Source organism: Taudactylus pleione, unplaced genomic scaffold (assembly GCF_031769625.1).
Source record: "Taudactylus pleione unplaced genomic scaffold, aTauple2 ptg001191l, whole genome shotgun sequence".
NCBI lineage: Eukaryota > Metazoa > Chordata > Amphibia > Anura > Myobatrachidae > Taudactylus > Taudactylus pleione.
The window spans coordinates 662,184-680,605 of record NW_028285592.1 but is presented as its reverse complement, the minus strand read 5'-3'; the positions used below and the strand labels follow the sequence as shown (position 1 = coordinate 680,605).

The 18,422-nt window shown below is 40.3% G+C and overlaps 1 protein-coding gene across 2 annotated transcripts in view; it reads left to right on the top strand.

The window, feature by feature from the left end:
* Positions 1–14,835, top strand: part of LOC148451051 (syntaxin-7-like) — a 60,394-nt gene extending 45,559 nt beyond the window's left edge. For both annotated transcript variants that reach the window (XM_088462340.1, XM_088462341.1), the window contains 2 exons: positions 12,362–12,444; positions 14,078–14,835. In XM_088462340.1, the coding sequence (XP_088318466.1) occupies positions 12,362–12,444; positions 14,078–14,176 (182 nt within the window). In that variant the 3' untranslated portion in view covers positions 14,177–14,835. The remainder of the gene's footprint in view (positions 1–12,361; positions 12,445–14,077) is intronic.
* Positions 14,836–18,422: the final 3,587 nt, after the last annotated feature.

The following is an 18,422-nucleotide window of genomic DNA, read 5'->3' as shown; positions in this document are numbered from 1 at the left end:
TCTTTATGTGGTATCCTTCCATGTCTCAATCTGCCACTATAGCATACAGCCTACTGCCACGTTTGTACTATAGTGCGCAGTCTGTATGGAAACTTTCATTTCTACTAATAACGTGGAGTCAACCTGGAACATATCTACTGTAGTGTGCAAAGACAATTTAATTATCTAAATGACAAAACACTTTATATGTGTTTATGGTTTCAAACCATGGGCCTAATTTACTAATGAGTTTTATCACCAAAACGAGTGATAAATGTCACTGTGTATGATAAATGCTGCTCCAGCCAATCAGCTCCCAACTGTCAACTGTAGGAAAAATGACAGTTGGGAGCTGATTGGCTGGAGCAGCATTTATCATACACAGTGAAATGTATCACTCGTTTTGGTGATAAAACTCGTTAGTAAATGGGGGCCCATGAATGCTCAATCACTTGCGTATGTGCTCCTGCAACAAGATCCATGTCACTTTCCATGGTGGTTGATGTTAGAATGGTGATAATAACCTACTATAGCATTTAGATTTCTTTATGCAGGTCATCCGTCTGAATGCAATTCTGGACCAGATTCACACTTTTTCTGGCTAATTGTGATCAAAATATTTGTGTCACGGAAATACGCAAATGCTCTGTTTTCGTTCAAAATTACACTTGGGGGACTTTAGAGATCATTCAGCAACAGTGTAATAGCACAACATCAGTTGGTAGATCGCATGCTGCCGAATCCACATCAGTTGGTAAATTACACATCAGGGGAAGTTTAAAAGAGAGGGGCCAGTGTGCAGTCTCTGTACGGGTCCCTTCCTCTATGCGGCACAGTAGACTCTGACATTGACTACTGTGTCTACTGTGCATGTGTAGCACTCTGGTGGGTTAGATGCTGTCTGTAATGTATTTCTCTTAATGTATAATAGATGATAAATTGAATGGAGCTAAAACTTAACGTTTAATACAAAACCTAAAATGAATTTTCTCGTAAGGGTAACTAACAAAAATATACAATACTATACTAGAAAATACAAAATCCCAAATATGAGTGTTGTTCAAAAAGTAATGCCTAAATGCTCATAACTCTGAAATAATATGCAACATTTATTTGAAACTTTGGGCCTGATTCAGAGCTGGACGCTCTGACCAGAGCGCTCGCTCTGAATCAGGGCCCTCCTCCATTAAAATGGAGCGTCCTCCTGGACGCTCGTATAGCTGTGGGTGACCACCCACAGCATATACGAGCGTCCAAAAAGATGGTCGCGATGGTCTTGACCATCGCGACCATCGGATTTGCGACGGAAACCCTGTGGTAGGGTTTCCCAGCCACAAGCCCTGGAGTGATTTTGGCTCTATCAGAGCCAAAATCACTCCCACTGACATCACTAGTGATGTCAGTGGGGCCGGCTTCAGACAGTAGACGTTCCCATGGGAACGCCTCCGTCTGGCAGGCATGGCCACCAAAGGGGGCATGCTGTCAGTCACCATCGACAGCACGCCCCCTTTGGTGCGAGACCCGGAGCGACAGCTCGGCTGTCGCAGTCCGGGTCTCGCGCATGCGCACGACGGAGCTCCCTCCATCGTGCGCATGCGCAGTGGGGAACATCGACCCACTTGCGAGCGTACTGCCGCTTGCGAGTGGGTCTGAATGACCCCCTTTGTCAGTTTGTACTTTAATGTGTCTGCTAACTATATATTTAGTTTTGTTTAGGTAGTACAAGAAATACCATGGAATCCAAGATGAAACAAAGAGCAGTCACTGAATTTCTGGAAAAAGAAGGCTACGGAAATCCACAGAAGACTGAAAAAAGTGTACGGTGAGCGTACAATTGACTATAGCAATGTCGGAAGGTGGATGAAGTGTTTTCAATCGGGAGAATCGTCCATGTGCGACAAACTTCGTGGTGGCAGACCATCAACTGCAGTGACAGCAGAGAACCGACACAAGTCGATGCCATGATTCAGAAAGAACATTGTGTGACCATCAGAGATATCAGTGATGAACTGGAATGTAGCCATGGCACTGTAGAAACACTAATCAATGATTTGAGATATCGTAAAGTGTGTGCTAAATGGGTTCCAAAGCAATTAACCAGGGATAATAAGGCTTAGAGGGTGGAAGTGTGCAATGACCTTTTGACCAACTTTGAAGCCAACCCTGAGACATTTTTGGAAAATTTCATTACAGGAGATGAGACCTGGGTATTCCTTTATGACCCGGAAACAAAGGCCCAATCAAAGCAATGGAAACACCCAAGTTCACCTAGGCAAAAAAAGTTTAAATCACAGCGATGCAGTAACAAAGTCATGGCCACATTCTTCTGGGATTGCCGAGGTGTTATTCTCATCGATTACTTGGAACAAAACCAATCAATCAACAGTGATCGATTAAGAAACTGAAAGAAGCCATGCGAAAAAAAGGTCAACAATTCGACTGTCAAATGGCATCTTACACCACGACAATGTCAGACCTCACACTTCGATGGCAACATCTGCGGCCATTGCCAAAATGGGGTTGGCAATATTGCCACATCCACCATACAGTCCTGATTTGGCCCCTTCTGACTTTCATCCGTTTGGCCCTCTCAAATACTGTCTCCGTGGTCAACATTTTGAAGACATAAAGGTTGTTAAAAACGCCATGTATTCCTGGGTCAAATACCAACCACTGGAAATTTTCCAAAGTGGATTCACAGCTTGGGTTGAGAGGTGGAGAAAATGTTTGAGGGCAGATGGTGAATTTTTTGAGCAGAGTCATTCTGTTACTAAGACTTCAAAGTATTTTACCGCAAATTTTCAAATTTGTACCTATAATAAAATTTAGGCATTACTTTTTGAACAACCCTCATAGAAGGGTCGAAAACCGATGAATAAACAGTTTGGGACCGATCAGGATAAATAGTCGATACTTTAAACCTTGTATGAAAAAAAAAAAGGAGGGGGGGTTGCAAATAATAAAGTTTGCAGCCCACCGCAGTATCAGTGTAGGATATATAGGAAAGTGTGTATATATCTCAATTTATCATGGGCATGAATCCCCAATTAATCACTGATCAAAGATAAAAACATACAAGTATCAAAATAGATGGGTATATATTACAATAATTGTAATAAAAGGGCGAAAATGTAGGTATAACGGATCTCAATCTCTACTTGTTAGGCAGACATCACAAAGAGATAATTATAACACACCAGTAAGTAAGACCGAAAATATAGTGCTTAGATATATCCTTCTGAAAACATAGTGCAAATTATATCGGTATACTGCAACCAAACGGTTAGAAATTGGTAAAGAAAAGAAGTCCTTATTGATATTATTGAACTGGTACTAAGAAGATTAGATAATTATATGAGATTAAGGCAAAGAAATTGTAGTAGGAACTTATGTAGCAGGCAGAAAAATTCTGTTAATGGAAAACAATATGATACTGTATACAATAATCAACACAATGTGCAAATAAAAGTAAGATTTGAAATGTCAAAATGTAGATAAAAAAGATAATAAATAAAGATCATATATTAGCATGCTCAATGCAAATTATCCCAAAGAAAATACATTCAGTAATATGCACAATGGATGTGAAATAGCTAGATGAGAATATTTATAAGACAATGCTTAAAACTGCAAGCAAGGAATGCAACATAGAGATCATACACTAGTATGCAAAATGCAAATTATCACAAAGAAAATACATAGGTGATACGCACAGTTGATGTGTAACATTAAAATAGGGATATTTGTAAAGCACTGATGAAGTAAAGTCTGGGGTATAGAAAACGTGATGTCACTTCTACTTTCCCCTGTCTAAATCAAACAGGGGATGAGAGAGTGCATACAACGTATTAGCCCAGATGAAACAACAGACAGCGCTTCTGCTGTCTGAGGAAAAGCTGCGTCTCTCCCCTGTTACCAAATGGGCATTGCAGGGTGAGTCATCTGCTAGGGACTCAGATGAGAGAGTGCTTGGAGAGAAAGAAAAGTACCTGGTGGTAAGTAAGGAGCCGGGGCTACAGTGCGGTGTGTATACGAGATCCTGCTGCTGTCTGCAGCGGTAGGAGGACGCGCGTTTCGCCAACAGGGCTTGGTCACCAGATTATCGGGAGTTGCTCTAGCTTGCTGTAACATAATGGACACTTGCCCAATCATGGGACTGTGTCTATGAGTGGCTGCAGGGATAGCCAGTCATAAAGTGGGTGTGGGGTAGCCAATCAAAATGGCCACAGATGTCCAGATAAAGGAAGAGAAATTAGCATATGTAAAGAAATATACAGCTTCCTATTTGATGGTCATAAATAACGCCGGGGAGGATGTACATTTATACAAACAAGAGAGAGGAAGGAAAATTAATTATTGACATGTAGAAAAACCTGCTAGTTAATAATTAAAAATATTGCCGGGAAAGATGTGCATTTATACAGACAACGTAAAGAGACAGTGCATAGAGGATAATAAAGCAGTCATCATAAAAACTATTACATTGTTAGGACAGAATATCAAGTATCAATTATAATAGACAGTAAAGCCGCGGAGGTCCGGAGAAAATGAACAAAAGAAATATATGAATAAATAAACAAAGGTTTAATGTAATAATAGATAAACACGACAAACAACAAGAGAAATAGAGTTGTTACAGATAAACTGAGAGGGAAAAACATAGGGACTGATGAAATAAAGGGGATACAGAGTGTTCATTAAATGTAATAAATAGTGAAATAAAAATGATAATGAGTAAAAAACAATTATTATGAAAATAGATTATGAGAAAATATAAATAAATATGAACATACAGATAACAGGGTAAATAAGTATATGGAGAGATAGAATTAGAATGGCCAGAAAGGTAAATTGATGTGAGATAATACCAGGCACTAATATAATAAACAAGAATGTGAAAGAGAGGTAAGCAGACAAGGAAAGAAAAAGGGAAAGAAGAAACAGAAGAAAGAAAGAAAAAGGAAATAGGAAAAAGAGGGGAATGGTAAGTGAAAATAGCAATGAATAAATGTATTGTAAATATATGAATATCATAATAAACATAATAAATAATGGGAGTGACAGTTATGAGGTGTTGGAAGTATGTGTGTCAACCTAATGGAAAATTCAGGAATGAAAGTGAAGTGAATAGTGTAAGTATAATGAAGTATATAATAATAAGTTATGGACATATTGAGTTGTCTGGTCTAAATCAAAATAATGAAACTAAAGTGTAAGTAAAAAGAAGATAAAATAGTGAAAACAAATGTGGCGTGACTATCATGAGTGAGTGTGGAAGAAATGTGTAAAATAGATAAGGAAGTGAGAGTATAAATAAAAAAAAGAGTGGAGAAATGAAAATAAACAGATAAGAATAAATTATCTAGTACGAATAATTATATACAGTGGTGCAAAAAAGTATTTGGACAGCCACCGATTGTGCAAGTTGTTGCACTTTAAAAGATGAGAGAGGTCTGTAATTTCCATCATAGGTACACTTCAACTGTGAGAGACAGAATCAGAACAAAAAAATCCGGAAATCACATTGTATGATTTTTAAACAATTTATTTGTATATTCTTTCGGAAAAAAAATATTTGGACACCTACTAACCAGAAAGAATTCTGGCTTTCACAGACCTATTACTTCTTCTTTAGGAAGCTCATCTATCCTCCATTCGTTACCTGTATTAATGGCACCTGTTTGAACTGGTTAACTGTATAAATGACACCTCTCCACACAGTTGCCCCACTGTATAAATGGAAACTAGGGCAGAAAATTGTTAAAATGCATGATCATGCAAAAGGGAGAAAAGATAGATAAATGATAACTGAGTAAACAAGATATGGAACATTCTGTGAGAAATACACCATAATTGATACTTTCATTTAAGCCATTGGGCATTAGGATCCCTAGACGGAAAATTAATTCACTCTCTTTTGGAGGGTCTTATTCAGATCTCCTCTTAAGCCAAGTTTGATTTATTTCTAAACAGAAAACTTTGAGATCATGTATCCGTCCGAAGTGTTTGCGATGAAAATATCTGGCCACAGTCGTTAGCGGTTTCATTTTTTTTACATAGAGAGTATAGAGCAGATAATATAAGTAAAGAAAGGATAAGCACAAGAGGAAAGAGGGCCCTGCTCGTGAGAGCTTACATTCTAGAGGGGATGGGCAAACAGACAAGGGTGACACGGATGGGGTAGACAGTGAGCATGGGACAGAGGGTTAGAATGACAGATGGCTGGATTCCTGTTTTACAGTAGGTGTGGAAGTCATTTGAATTAAGATTTACGGCACTGACATTCTACTTTAAGAGGCAGTTTTTGTAGGTATCTGTGGAAAGCCATGGCTGTTACTGTAGGTGTCTGTGGAAAGCCATGGCTGTTATATCAGTATATCAGTGTTCCTTGTCTGCTTACCTCTCTTTCACATTCTTGTTTATTATATTAGTGCCCGGTATTATCTCACATCAATTTACCTTTCTCGCCATTCTAATTCTATCTCTCCATATACTTATTAACCCTGTTATCTGTATGTTCATGTTTATTTTGAATATTTTCTCATCTATTTTCATAATAATTGTTTTTTACTCATTATCATTTTTATTTCACTATTTATTAAATTTAATGAACACTCTGTATCCACTTTATTTCATCAATCCCTATGTTTTTCCCTCTCAGTTTATTTTTAACAACTCTATTTCCCTTGTTGTGTTTATCTATTATTACATTAAACCTTTGTTTATTTATTAAAATATTTATTTTGTTCATTTTCTCCGAACCTCCGCGGCTTTACTGTCTATAATGATTGATACTTGATATTCTGTCCTAACAATGTAATAGTTTTTATGATGACTGCTTTATTATCCTCTATGCACTGTCTCTTTACGTTGTCTGTATAAATGCACATGTTTCCCGGCGATATTTTTAATTATTAACTAGCAAGTTTTTCTACATATATGCCAATGATTAATTAATTTTTCTTCCTCTCTCTTTGTTTGTATAAATGTACATCCTCCCCGGCATTATTTATGATCATCAAATAGGAAGCTGTATATTTGTTTACATATGCTATTTCTCTTCCTTTATCCGGACCTCTGTGGCCATTTTGATTGGCTACCCCACACCCACTTTATGACTGGCTATCCCTGCAGCCAGTCACAGATACAGCCCCGTGATTGGGCAAGTGTCCTTTATCTTACAGCAAGTTAAACTCCCGATAATCTGGTGACCAAGCCCTGTTGGCGAAACGCGCGTCCTCCTACCGCTGCAGACAGCAGCAGGATCTCCTATACACACTGCACTGCAGCCTCGGCTCCTTACTTACAACCAGGTACTTTTCTTTCTCTCCAAGCGCTCTCTCATCTGAGTCCCTAGCAGATGACTCCCCCTGCAATGTCTATTTGGTAACAGGGGAGAGACGCAGCTTTTCCTCAGACAGCAGAAGCGCTGTCTGTTGTTTCATCTGGGCTAATACGTTGTATGCATTCTCTCATCCCCTGTTTGATTTAGACAGGGGAAAGTAGAAGTGACATCACGTTTTCTATACTCCAGACTTTACTTCCTTCATCAGTGCTTTACAAATATCCCTATTTTACTGTTACACATCAACTGTGCGTATCACCTATGTATTTTCTTTGTGATCATTTGCATTTTGCATACTAGTGTATGATCTCTACGTGTCATTCCTTGCTTGCAGTTTTAAGCATTGTCTTATAAATATTCTCATCTAGATATTTCACATCCATTGTGCATATTACTGAATGTATTTTCTTTGGGATAATTTGCATTGAGCATGCTAATATATGATCTTTATTATCTTTTTCATCTACAGTTTGACATTTCAAATCTTACATTTATTTGCACATTGTGTTGATTACTGTATACAGTATCATATTGTTTTTCATTAACATAACTTTTCTGCCTGCTATATAAATTCCTACTACAATTTCTTTGCCTTAATCTCACATAATTGTCTAATCTTCTTAGTACCAGTTCAATAATATCAATAAGGACTTCTTTGCTTTACCAATATTTTTGGTTGCTGATATATAATTTACATTGTTTTCAGAAGGATATATATAAGCACTATATTTTCGGTCTTACTGGTATATTATAATTATCTCTTTGTGATTTCTGCCTAACAAGTAGAGATTGAGATTCGTTATACCTACATTTTTGCCCCTTTTATTACATTATATTAAAATATATACCCATCTATTTTGATACTTATATGTTATCTTTGATCAGTGATTAATTGGGGATTCATGCCCATGATAAATTGAGTTATATACACACTTTCCTGTTTATCCTACACTGATACTGTGGTGGGCTGCAAACTTTATTATTTGCAAACCCCCCTTCCTTTTATTTTTAGGTTTAAAGTATCAACTATTTATCCTGATCGATCCCAAACTGTTTATTTATTGGTTTTCGACCCTTCTATTTGTGATTTTATATTTTCTAGTATAGTATTGTATATTTTTGTTAGTTACCCTTAGAAGAGAATTCATTTTAGGTTTTGTATTAAACGTTAAGTTTTAGCTCCATTTAATTCATCATCTATATATTTATACATTAAGATAAATACATTTTCTCTAGAGAGTGCCCCAACCAAGGCATATTTGTCTTTATCCTCCATTTGTTGCCCTTTGCAAAAAATTCCCTTTATTCATGTTTACTGCACAAATTCCATGGGCGCACCACCAACCTAAGGTCATCTAAAATTATATACTCATGATAGACCATAATGTTGGTATTTTTTCATTTTAAATATAGTATTCTACTAGCAATTATTTTCATAAAATTTGTGAACCTGTGCGGACTCTTACCCTTTTGTATTGCTGTCTGTAATGTACCTGTTATCTTCGGGGCTTCTTAGTTTCACGTTAGAGAAGCAGAGGACTTCCCAAGGCCCAACACAATGAATGACACACAGAATACAACGTATTGCTTTTTATTTCACTGGAACTCTTCTTCTATTCAGGGTATCCTTCAGCATAACAAATAAGTAACTATACTTCATAAAATATTCTACAAAAAAAAAACATATATATATCACAATAACATTACTTTTGCAATTAATGAGAAGGCTCCTTGGCCAGTAAAGGTTTACTCTCTGTAACGTAGAGGTAAAACATCTTTGTTACTTCGCTCTGAACTTCTCAACGCCAACTCTGGCGTTTACTCTTCCGAGAGATCAGGAGCATGAACATTGGCGCTTTCACCTTCACAAATTATAGGCAAAGAATATCTCTGATCAACACTATGTATTGCCCCAGTGGCAACAGGCCCACACGTGAAGGTTAATAGGGTCGTTCAAAGGGTTAACTGCGAGGAATCTCTGCCTCTACACTATAGGCAAGCCCTTTTTCCGTAGTTGAGGAATTTCAGTTAGTACATAATTTCAACTGATCACGTGGTACCGTGCTAAGTTGTCGATCACTCTCTCTCTCTCTGAATTGGTTAGGCGTACAGGCCATCAACAGGAACACTGACAACTGTATAAGGGACATCCTCCTACATGGTGTCAAGCTTGCTTGATCGGTGGGTTTTCCTCTGCTATACCTTGTCCCCCACCTGTAATGGAGTAGCTCTGGCATTGGTATAATAATTCCTCTCCTGGCGTTGATGCGCAGTGTCCATCTTCAAAACAATCTCTCTATCCGGTACTGATGCTCGCGAACCCGATCGGTCTGAGATGAGTAGTCACAGGTGCGTCCAGTTCAGGAGTCAACTCTAAAGGCGCATATCCACTACACGATTTGCTCCATGAGCGATATCGTGTAGTGTGTCCCCGGCAGTGTGTGCTCAATGGCCTTAACGACATTGAGCACACACACTGAACAATATCTTTCAGTGCCGGCACCCTCCCTCATCCCCGGACCTGCACAACCTGATGATATGTCAAGTTGGACAGTGGGTTCGGGCGATGAGCGACGTCAACGACCAGCGGTAGCCTGCATCGCTGGTCGTTGACGACATATCCACTGGATGATATAATGAACAATAACAATATCGTTATCCATCAGTCGTTCATTATGTAGTCTAGTGGATACGCGGCTTAAGTCTTTAGGCAGTCTTTTGTCATCCAAACATCAGGTGGAACGGTGTGAAAATCCCGTGGAGCAGTGTTCAGTAGTGTTGTACAGGTATACGAGCTCTTGCAAGATAGTAGGCCAGTGGGAGCGTTTTTCCACTGAAAGACTTCTCAGATCCCAATTATAGTCTGGTTTGGTCCCTCCCGGCCACTGTCACCAATGGAGCGGGCACATTTAGGGGGCATAACAAATGTAGCAGGCACATTTAGGGGGCATTACACATGAGCAGGTCTCTGGGAATGTTGCATCCACACACTTTTCCTGTTGATTTTGGCCTGCTGCTGCAGAGCTGGCACGGAACTCTAGAGAGGTGAGTAGAATCAGACGGGTGTGTATTGTGGACCCAGTGACCCATGTGCATCGCACACCCTGCACCCATTCAGTGTCGAACTGGGGCATGTAGGGCCCAAAGGGATATGCAGTAATAGGGGCCAATGCTTAAGGGGTGTGTTCAACCACTTGAGTGGACCCAGCCACAACAGAGACTTGGCTAAACATTGGAGAGTACATGGTTTAGGCCCCTTATAAATATAAATAGTACAAACTGATGTGCATGCATGATAATGTACAAGAGTGATAAAACAATGCATTGTAAATACACCTCACGCGCTTCTTCTTCTCTTACTTATACTTTTAATTACAACAGCATCTAACACTTGGTTGCTGACACCCTGCTGCTTATTTAAGTGTTATGCAGCAATGTTTATAAATCATGTACTTGTCCTGCATTGTCTGTACTGTTAATAACAGTTGTTCTTGTGTGCTCATTTGTTTCTGTACTTTGTAAGCCGCTGCAGAATCCTTGTGGCACCATATAAATGAAGGATAATAATCCAGGGAATGCTGTATAATGTAACATAAGCAGAGTCTATAACCAGACCCCTAGAGAAGCGGTGGGCCCTCTGTCAGTGGGGCCCACCGGGGATTTCCCCTGTATCCCTATGGGCTAGTCTGACCCTGCACCCATTACAGATATGCCAAGGCTGCACACTATAGACTGAATAGATATATAACAATAGAAAATAGGGTGTAAGTAATGGCGCCAATAGTAGATTAAATAGAACTAGAGTATCTGCTTCTCTAACATAAAAGGGGATTACTCAGTCCCCATAAAATGGTCTACAAAAATAAAAGATTGGAGAGAGCTAACACACAGTTTCAAAATATAAAAGTAATAATTTATTAATATCTTCTTTAAGTAAGATCTACCAACTCTTCAACACATTTGTATAACCATTGTTAATAAACCAAAAATGTACAATATTAAAAATTTACATAACAATATCTATGTTGTGATGACAACAAAATTTTATATTTTACATTTTTACGGCCACAGTAAATCTGTATTCAGACAAAAAGAAAACCCCCTACTAGGCTGTTGCCTCTAGGTATTAAACATCGCTATGTTTTAAAAGTTACATATCATAATGCTTGAATTGAAACATTGTTTCCCAGTAATAGGTCACATTTGTTTCTCTGATCTCACTGTTAATTAGCAGCACAACATGAAGACAGTTCAGATTTTAAACCTTCGACTATTTGTGTTTCCACAGTCAGAAGGATGACTTCTCAGTCAGTGTTCACATTTGAATTAAAAAAATCATGGCCATGAAAAAGATGTATAAAAATTATTTACCACGTCCCACTGATTCAACGAGGTTAATGGGTTATGTCGTTTTCAGGTATTCCCTTTCTTTATAGCCACCGCTCCGTGGTTTGTAAACTGCGGCTGTGATTGTGATTCAGCAGAATCGGCAAAGGGAAGTAAGAGGACACTAACTACCAGTGTGTCCGATCTGTTCATACAGACCTGGGAGGCAGCTGCTAATACATAGTGGCTACGGAGCACATGGCAAGGAGTCGTCCCGAGAGGGAGCTGCCGGGTACGGAACGGCTACGGAGCAAACGGCAATAAGGAGAAGACCAAATAATGGCGTGTCACGCTCATTCCCTCTTTCCGTAACAGGTACCTAAATTGTCCCTCTCCCTGCCTCCTGAAACCTCCTCTACTCCCTGGCACTTTGGATGCTGAATCACAATCACAGCCGCAGTTTACAAATGTGTTGAAGAGTTGGTAGATCTTACTTAAAGAAGTTATTAATAAATTATTACTTTTATATTTTGAAACTGTGTGTTGTTATTATTATCATTTATTTATATGGCGCCACAAATGTTCTGCAGCGCCTTACAACAACGCCTTAGTGTTAGCGCTCTCCAATATTTTATATTTGAATAGATATGTATATATATGTGACATAATATATAGATATGACGTTAATGACCCTTTTGTAATATCATGCAGATAGCATTGAGGCCAATGTAGAAAGTGCTGATGTACACGTTCAACAAGCTAACCAACAACTGGCCAGAGCAGCAGAGTATCAGGTAAGAGGAACTTCATCGTTTTAGAAATAGCTGAGCTAATATTGTGCTGCCTTATTCCATATTCCATCAGTCATGTTATATGCAATGACCATCCGTTATTTATTCAGACCGCAACGTTGGAAATAAAGCTTTGAGGTTTGGTCTGAGAACGGGATATAACCACTGAACAGTTGTTTAGTAGGTGCTCTCCACTTACATTTAGGGAATAATCCTTCATTTTGTTTGTCAGTAATATATTTGAACATTTTTACAGTCTAGCTGAACCCAAAAGTAAAAATTGTCATTCTAGCAATTTAAACATTGATGTACAGCAGTTGTACAGTCTTTGCTGTTATAGAATGGCATTCACAGGAGCAATGCACTACATAAGTTGTATTCCGCGGTAGATAAGAAAGTATGAAATAAATACAAGCAATGCATTTTACTTAAGCCCTTTGCTGAAATATACTTTTATAGGGTCTTTGAAAAAGTGTTATGTGGTCAGCAATTAGAATTCCTAGGGACAGTAGTAACTAGAGTATGTGTATGTTAGGTCGACATGTCACCATGGGGTTTATTCATGTACAACATGAAGTGGCTACTAAAATATATCACTATATATTGCATCACATCGAGGGGGGCGGGGCCACAATCGCCAGGAATGACAGCAATTCCGGGAGCATCCTCAGTAACTGTAGCGGTGTGCACGTCTGAAGAGTCCTAAGGACGTTCCAGGCGACACAGCTGCAGAAATTCTGGCTGCAGGATCCCTTTCCAGATACTCTGCTAGCCAGATGCAGGGGCCGTGGGTGAGCAGCGGTGCCGGCCACAGTGGTCTGCGCTCTGTGTAGTGGGACCACTCACACACCCTTAGTTACGGCCCTGGGTACAGTACATACAGGATAGTGACTGACTTTTAAATGGTTCTGGTAGTACTCAATGGTACACAGTACTAGCTCCTTTTTTATTTTATCATGTTTAATTCTTACAACTAGTTTCAGAATCAGGAAGAAATCAGCAAATTTATTTCAGAAATGAATAAACTAAGGGGGATATTCAGTTAGGTATGGGGTTTACCCCGCAGCTAATTGAATGCACTGCCCATTTAATTAGGCACGGGAACTGCACACGCGAAATCCCAGAGGGTAGATTTTTCTATTCCAGCCTCAGGAGCTGCGAGGATAAATGTACAGTAAAATGCAGACTCTTGCATTTAACGCTCGGGGAAACACATAGATTCCAGCACTTTGTGCGGAATTTATGGGCTGGCGCGTATGAAACCATGGTTTACCGCTTGGGGAAAATTCTGATTAATTGAATAGCTCCGGGCGTTGAACTCACAGCTTTTAATTGTATTCCTCCCCCCCACCCTAAGTGCCTGAAGGCTTGTCCAGAATATGGAACTTTTCAACTGTATCTGCCAATCAGTACCTTTTTCCATAGAAGAAAAAAAACACTGGTTAAAAGTAACATGAGTTATGTGCTCAAAACACAGGCATATTTCAGAAAGAAAATGTGTTTTATGTTGACTTCAGTTTTTCAAATTGCGGTAGCAGGTATGTAAAGTACATTATGTACACTTGTCTCACCTCTATGTGCATTGAGTACGATTGACTTGCTAAGGTTTTTATGTCTCTTTTTATTTGTGTCTCAGCGCAAGTCCCGGAAGAAGATCTGTATTATCATCAGTGTGATTGTTCTACTCTTAGTAATCATCGGACTGATTATCTGGGGAGCCACTAGATCTAAATAGCTGCCAGAAGAATAAATTCCTCAAGTAATTGAGTCTTTATATTACAGATCATTGGAGAATAAACTTGCACATTTCAGATGAAGAAATAAATTATATATATATAATTTTCTTAACCAGTACACAGTGGGCTTTATATTGCTTTCTTAGAAGAGACACTATATTGCTTGCCACAATATATGGTCTGAGAGATGTGTATATATTTTACTTAATACATGCCAAACAAATGGCTATTAATTTTCTTTAGCCTTCTTTTTTGCACTAGCCTGAAACATAATGTATATGCTTAATTTACATCATATGTGCTATATCTGCAATGTTCAAAAAAAAAAAACAACCTCCTAAAATGTGGCAAAATTACGTTTCTGAACAATTTGGCATTATAAAACGAGGAAAAATGTAAATGTCTTTTCAAATCAGAATCTGTTGTCAAATTATCAAGAAGTTCTGTAGCACACAAAGACATAATGGTCATGTAACAGTGCCAAACCTAAAACTCTGTGTTTACTAAACGGTTAGAATTGCCTTTTAGAAACAAACACTTCTTTAAATCCCGTGCTTTGTAAATGCAATTTAGTAAATATACCCTTATATCTGTGACATTTTCTGAAGCTTTTCAATAAACTGAAGGTCTATACCTATTTTATACATCTGTTATTTAATACAGAACCAATACATGATTACATTACATGATTATGTGATTTGTGTGTAAAGATAGCCAATTCTATAAGAGTTGTTGCTTTTTTTTTTTTTCAACATTATAAAAATGGTCTGGAGAAATCAAGATAGGCATTGCAGCTTTTGCAAGACTAAGCTTACAATGTTCTCACAAACCAAGTGTAGTCTGGGAGTGAAAGGTTGCTTAATGATATAACATGATGCTGGGCTACTTTTTGTTACCGCACTATGGGCCTGATTCAGACCCGCTCGTGAGCACTGAGCGCTCGCAAACAGGTCGATGTTGCCCAAGTGCGCACGACGGAGGCGGCTCCGTCGTGCGCATGCGCGAGACTCGAATAACGACGGCCAAGCCGTCGTTATGGGTCTCGCACCAAAGGGAGCGTGCTGTCGATGGTGATTGACAGCACGCCCCCTTTGGTGGGCGTGCCGGGGGCGTGACTGCCCAGATGGAGGCGTTCCCATGGGAACGCCTACCGTCTGGGGCCGGCCCCACTGACATCACTAGTGATGTCAGTGGGAGTGCTTTCGGCTCTGATAGAGCTGAAAACACTCCAGGACTTGCGGCAGACGAGACCCTACCACAAGGGTCTCGTCACAAGCCCGATGGTCGCGATGGTCTTGACCATCGCGACCATCATTATGGCCGCTCGCTATAGCTGTGGGTGGTCACCCACAGCTATGCGAGCGGCCAGGATGCCGCTCCAAAAAGTAAGAGGGACGGCCCTGATTCAGGGCCTATATGCCATAAAAGGCACTGTAGCTGGTAGGCAGGCATCTAGCATTCAATCCGTGGTGGGCTATAGGTATTGCAGTTTGGTTAAAAATAAAGTGATTACTAAGTGTTTTTCTCCTGACATCTGGCAAGAAATGATTGGAGAACCAACCACAAATCTTCTACCACTGCACATATTTCTCTGCAAATGTATTATTGAATTGCTAAGCCAGGGGGACACATACACTCATGCAGAAATATTACCATCAATTGAAATGAATCAACAGCATAAGAAGTGCTTGATATTGCATTTTATGTACATTGGGCCTGATTCAGAGGCGCTCGCAAAAAGCGAGCGCTCGCTATGAATCAGGGCGGCCTCTTTTGTTATTTTGGATGGCCTCCTGGCCGCTCGCTAAGCTGTGGGTGACCACCCACAGCTTTAGCGGGCGGCCAGATGATGGTCGCGACCATCGGGCTTGCGATGAGACCCTTGTGGTAGGGTCTCAACTGCCGCAAGCCCCAGTGAGCTTCCGTCTCTAATAGAGCCGGAAGCTCACTACTGACATCATGAGTGATGTCAGTAGGGCCGCCCCCAAATGGCAAGCGTACCTTCAGGAACGCCTCCGTTTGGCCAGCCACCCCCCCCCTCACCTACAAAACGGGGCGAGCTGTCGATCAACATCGACAGCCGCCCCGTTTGTAGCGAGCCCCGGAGCGAGCAAATTTCTCACTCGCTTCGAGGCTTGCGCATGCAATGCACAACCATCGACCTGCTTGTGAACGGTCTGAATGAGGCCCACTATCCAATAAGCTGATGAAGGTGTTGTGTTAAACTTAAACATATAGGGCCATATCCAATTAGCCACGGTTAATTAATTAATTAATTAATTAGCTCGCTCGGGGCTATCCAATTAGCCCCGAAGTCGGGCTGACAACGGCACTTATCAGGGTTTTCTTTTTTACGATAAGTGCCGTTTTCTCGCGGCTCCTATGTGTTAACGGGCGAACTAGCCTATCAATTCGGCCGAATTAATAGGATAGCGAGAAATAAAATATCGGCGAAAATTGGGGATTATCGTTGAAAAATCCCCGTTTTTCAACGATCACGGGGATCAATTAGAACCCGAACAGTGTTCGGGGCTAATTGGATATGGCCCTTACAGTGAAAGATAAATTTGACATTTGACAAGAACTGGACATATCACTTTTATCCACAAAATGTATTAGTAAATAGACTACCAACATTTAAAATAACATTGTTACTTTGATCCCTACTGTAGGTCATAACAACTTAATTCATTAAAAAAAGTCCTGTATATTAAATGTAAATATAGATACTGTATCTTATAGCTATACAGTATGACTAAGGATTAATTCAGGGCATTTAGTAGCCTGATTACATTCAAAAGAGGCCGAAGCTGTGTGTGCAGTTTGGGATGTATGCACTGTCCTATGTAAAGCACAAGATATCTATATTTGTAACTATGCCTATGGGTACAGTAAAATGCTCAAACATACTAGTCTACACATGTACTGTATACTATAAATCATAATAGCAACTCACTATTAATCCACAGTCTTAATTAAAATGAATATATGCAGTTTTCAAGAATTGTGCAACTTTTTCCTGGTAAATTAACTTGAATCATTCAATGCACTCCCAAACATTTGCCAGGCTTTCAAAAAGTTTTGTCGGTTTAGCAAGTTATTTAATTGTAAAGCTGAGGGGAGGGGCGATCGGCACAGATAAGGAAAAATCCGGGGGGGGCGCAGTCAGTGAGATCTTTTCTCCCCACAGGCAGCAGTCTCACTGCAGCCCTGCACACAGTAGCATGGGTATAGGTATGAACTACCGCCATTTGAGATCACGACACCAACATCTCGAAAGGGTTAACCTACTGACACTTGTTGGTTGGTGTGCGGTGCATACGGGCCCCTGGGTCATGGGGGGGGCCGCACTGCACACCTTGGACCCATATTATACTTACCTCTCTGGAGTCCCACGTCAGCACCAGTGTCAGCGCTGTAAAAACGCCTGGAAAATGGCCCCTGTGGGCATTTTCCTGTTTTGCGCATTCACAATACAGGGAAAATGCCCGCCGTGGCTATTTTCCCGATGACCAGCACATGCACTATAGACTCTGGGCACACTCTAGTGCACAGTGTTTATCAGTGCGGCACTGGCTGGCTGCGCTCACTGCGCTACTGTACTGAGGGGATGGGGCGTGTGACAGAGAATTCACGCGGGCCCCCTCCTCTCTAGAAACGCCCCTGCCTTCCCCTCTCCCTTAACCACCTCTTTGGTGCCTGAACCTAACCTCCCCCTCTCTGGTGCCTAGCCTTTCCCCATTAGTGCCTAAACCTAACCCCCCCCCCCCAACATCTTGATACTTACTTTTGGTATCCCGGCGGTCAGGATGATGGCGCCAGGCTTCTCACCATCGGGATTTCGGCGTTGGTATTAGGAGCGTCAGCATCCAGATCGCCGGGATGCTGAACGCATACCTTAGCATGTGCTGGGCTGTTGACAGCTGCTTATCGGGCATTTCTTTCGGGAGCTCAGCTCTTCGGGTGGCATTTATGTCATAGCCGTGTGGAATGGTCTTCTCTAACATACATGAGTTAAATTAATTCAAAACGAAAATTATATGTAAAGATAACCGCAGCCTGTTTTGCTTTGAAAAATGTTGCCATCTTATATTTCCTGCTTAAAACACTCCAAAATTTGGCGCCTTTTTCGAGCTGCTGCTTAATAAATTTATCCCTTGGTTGGCTATTTTATTCCACTGTGTTTTTGGAAAGCAACGGCTCTGTGCTTTATGTATTTATTCCATTTTAGTCTTATTTTACCGA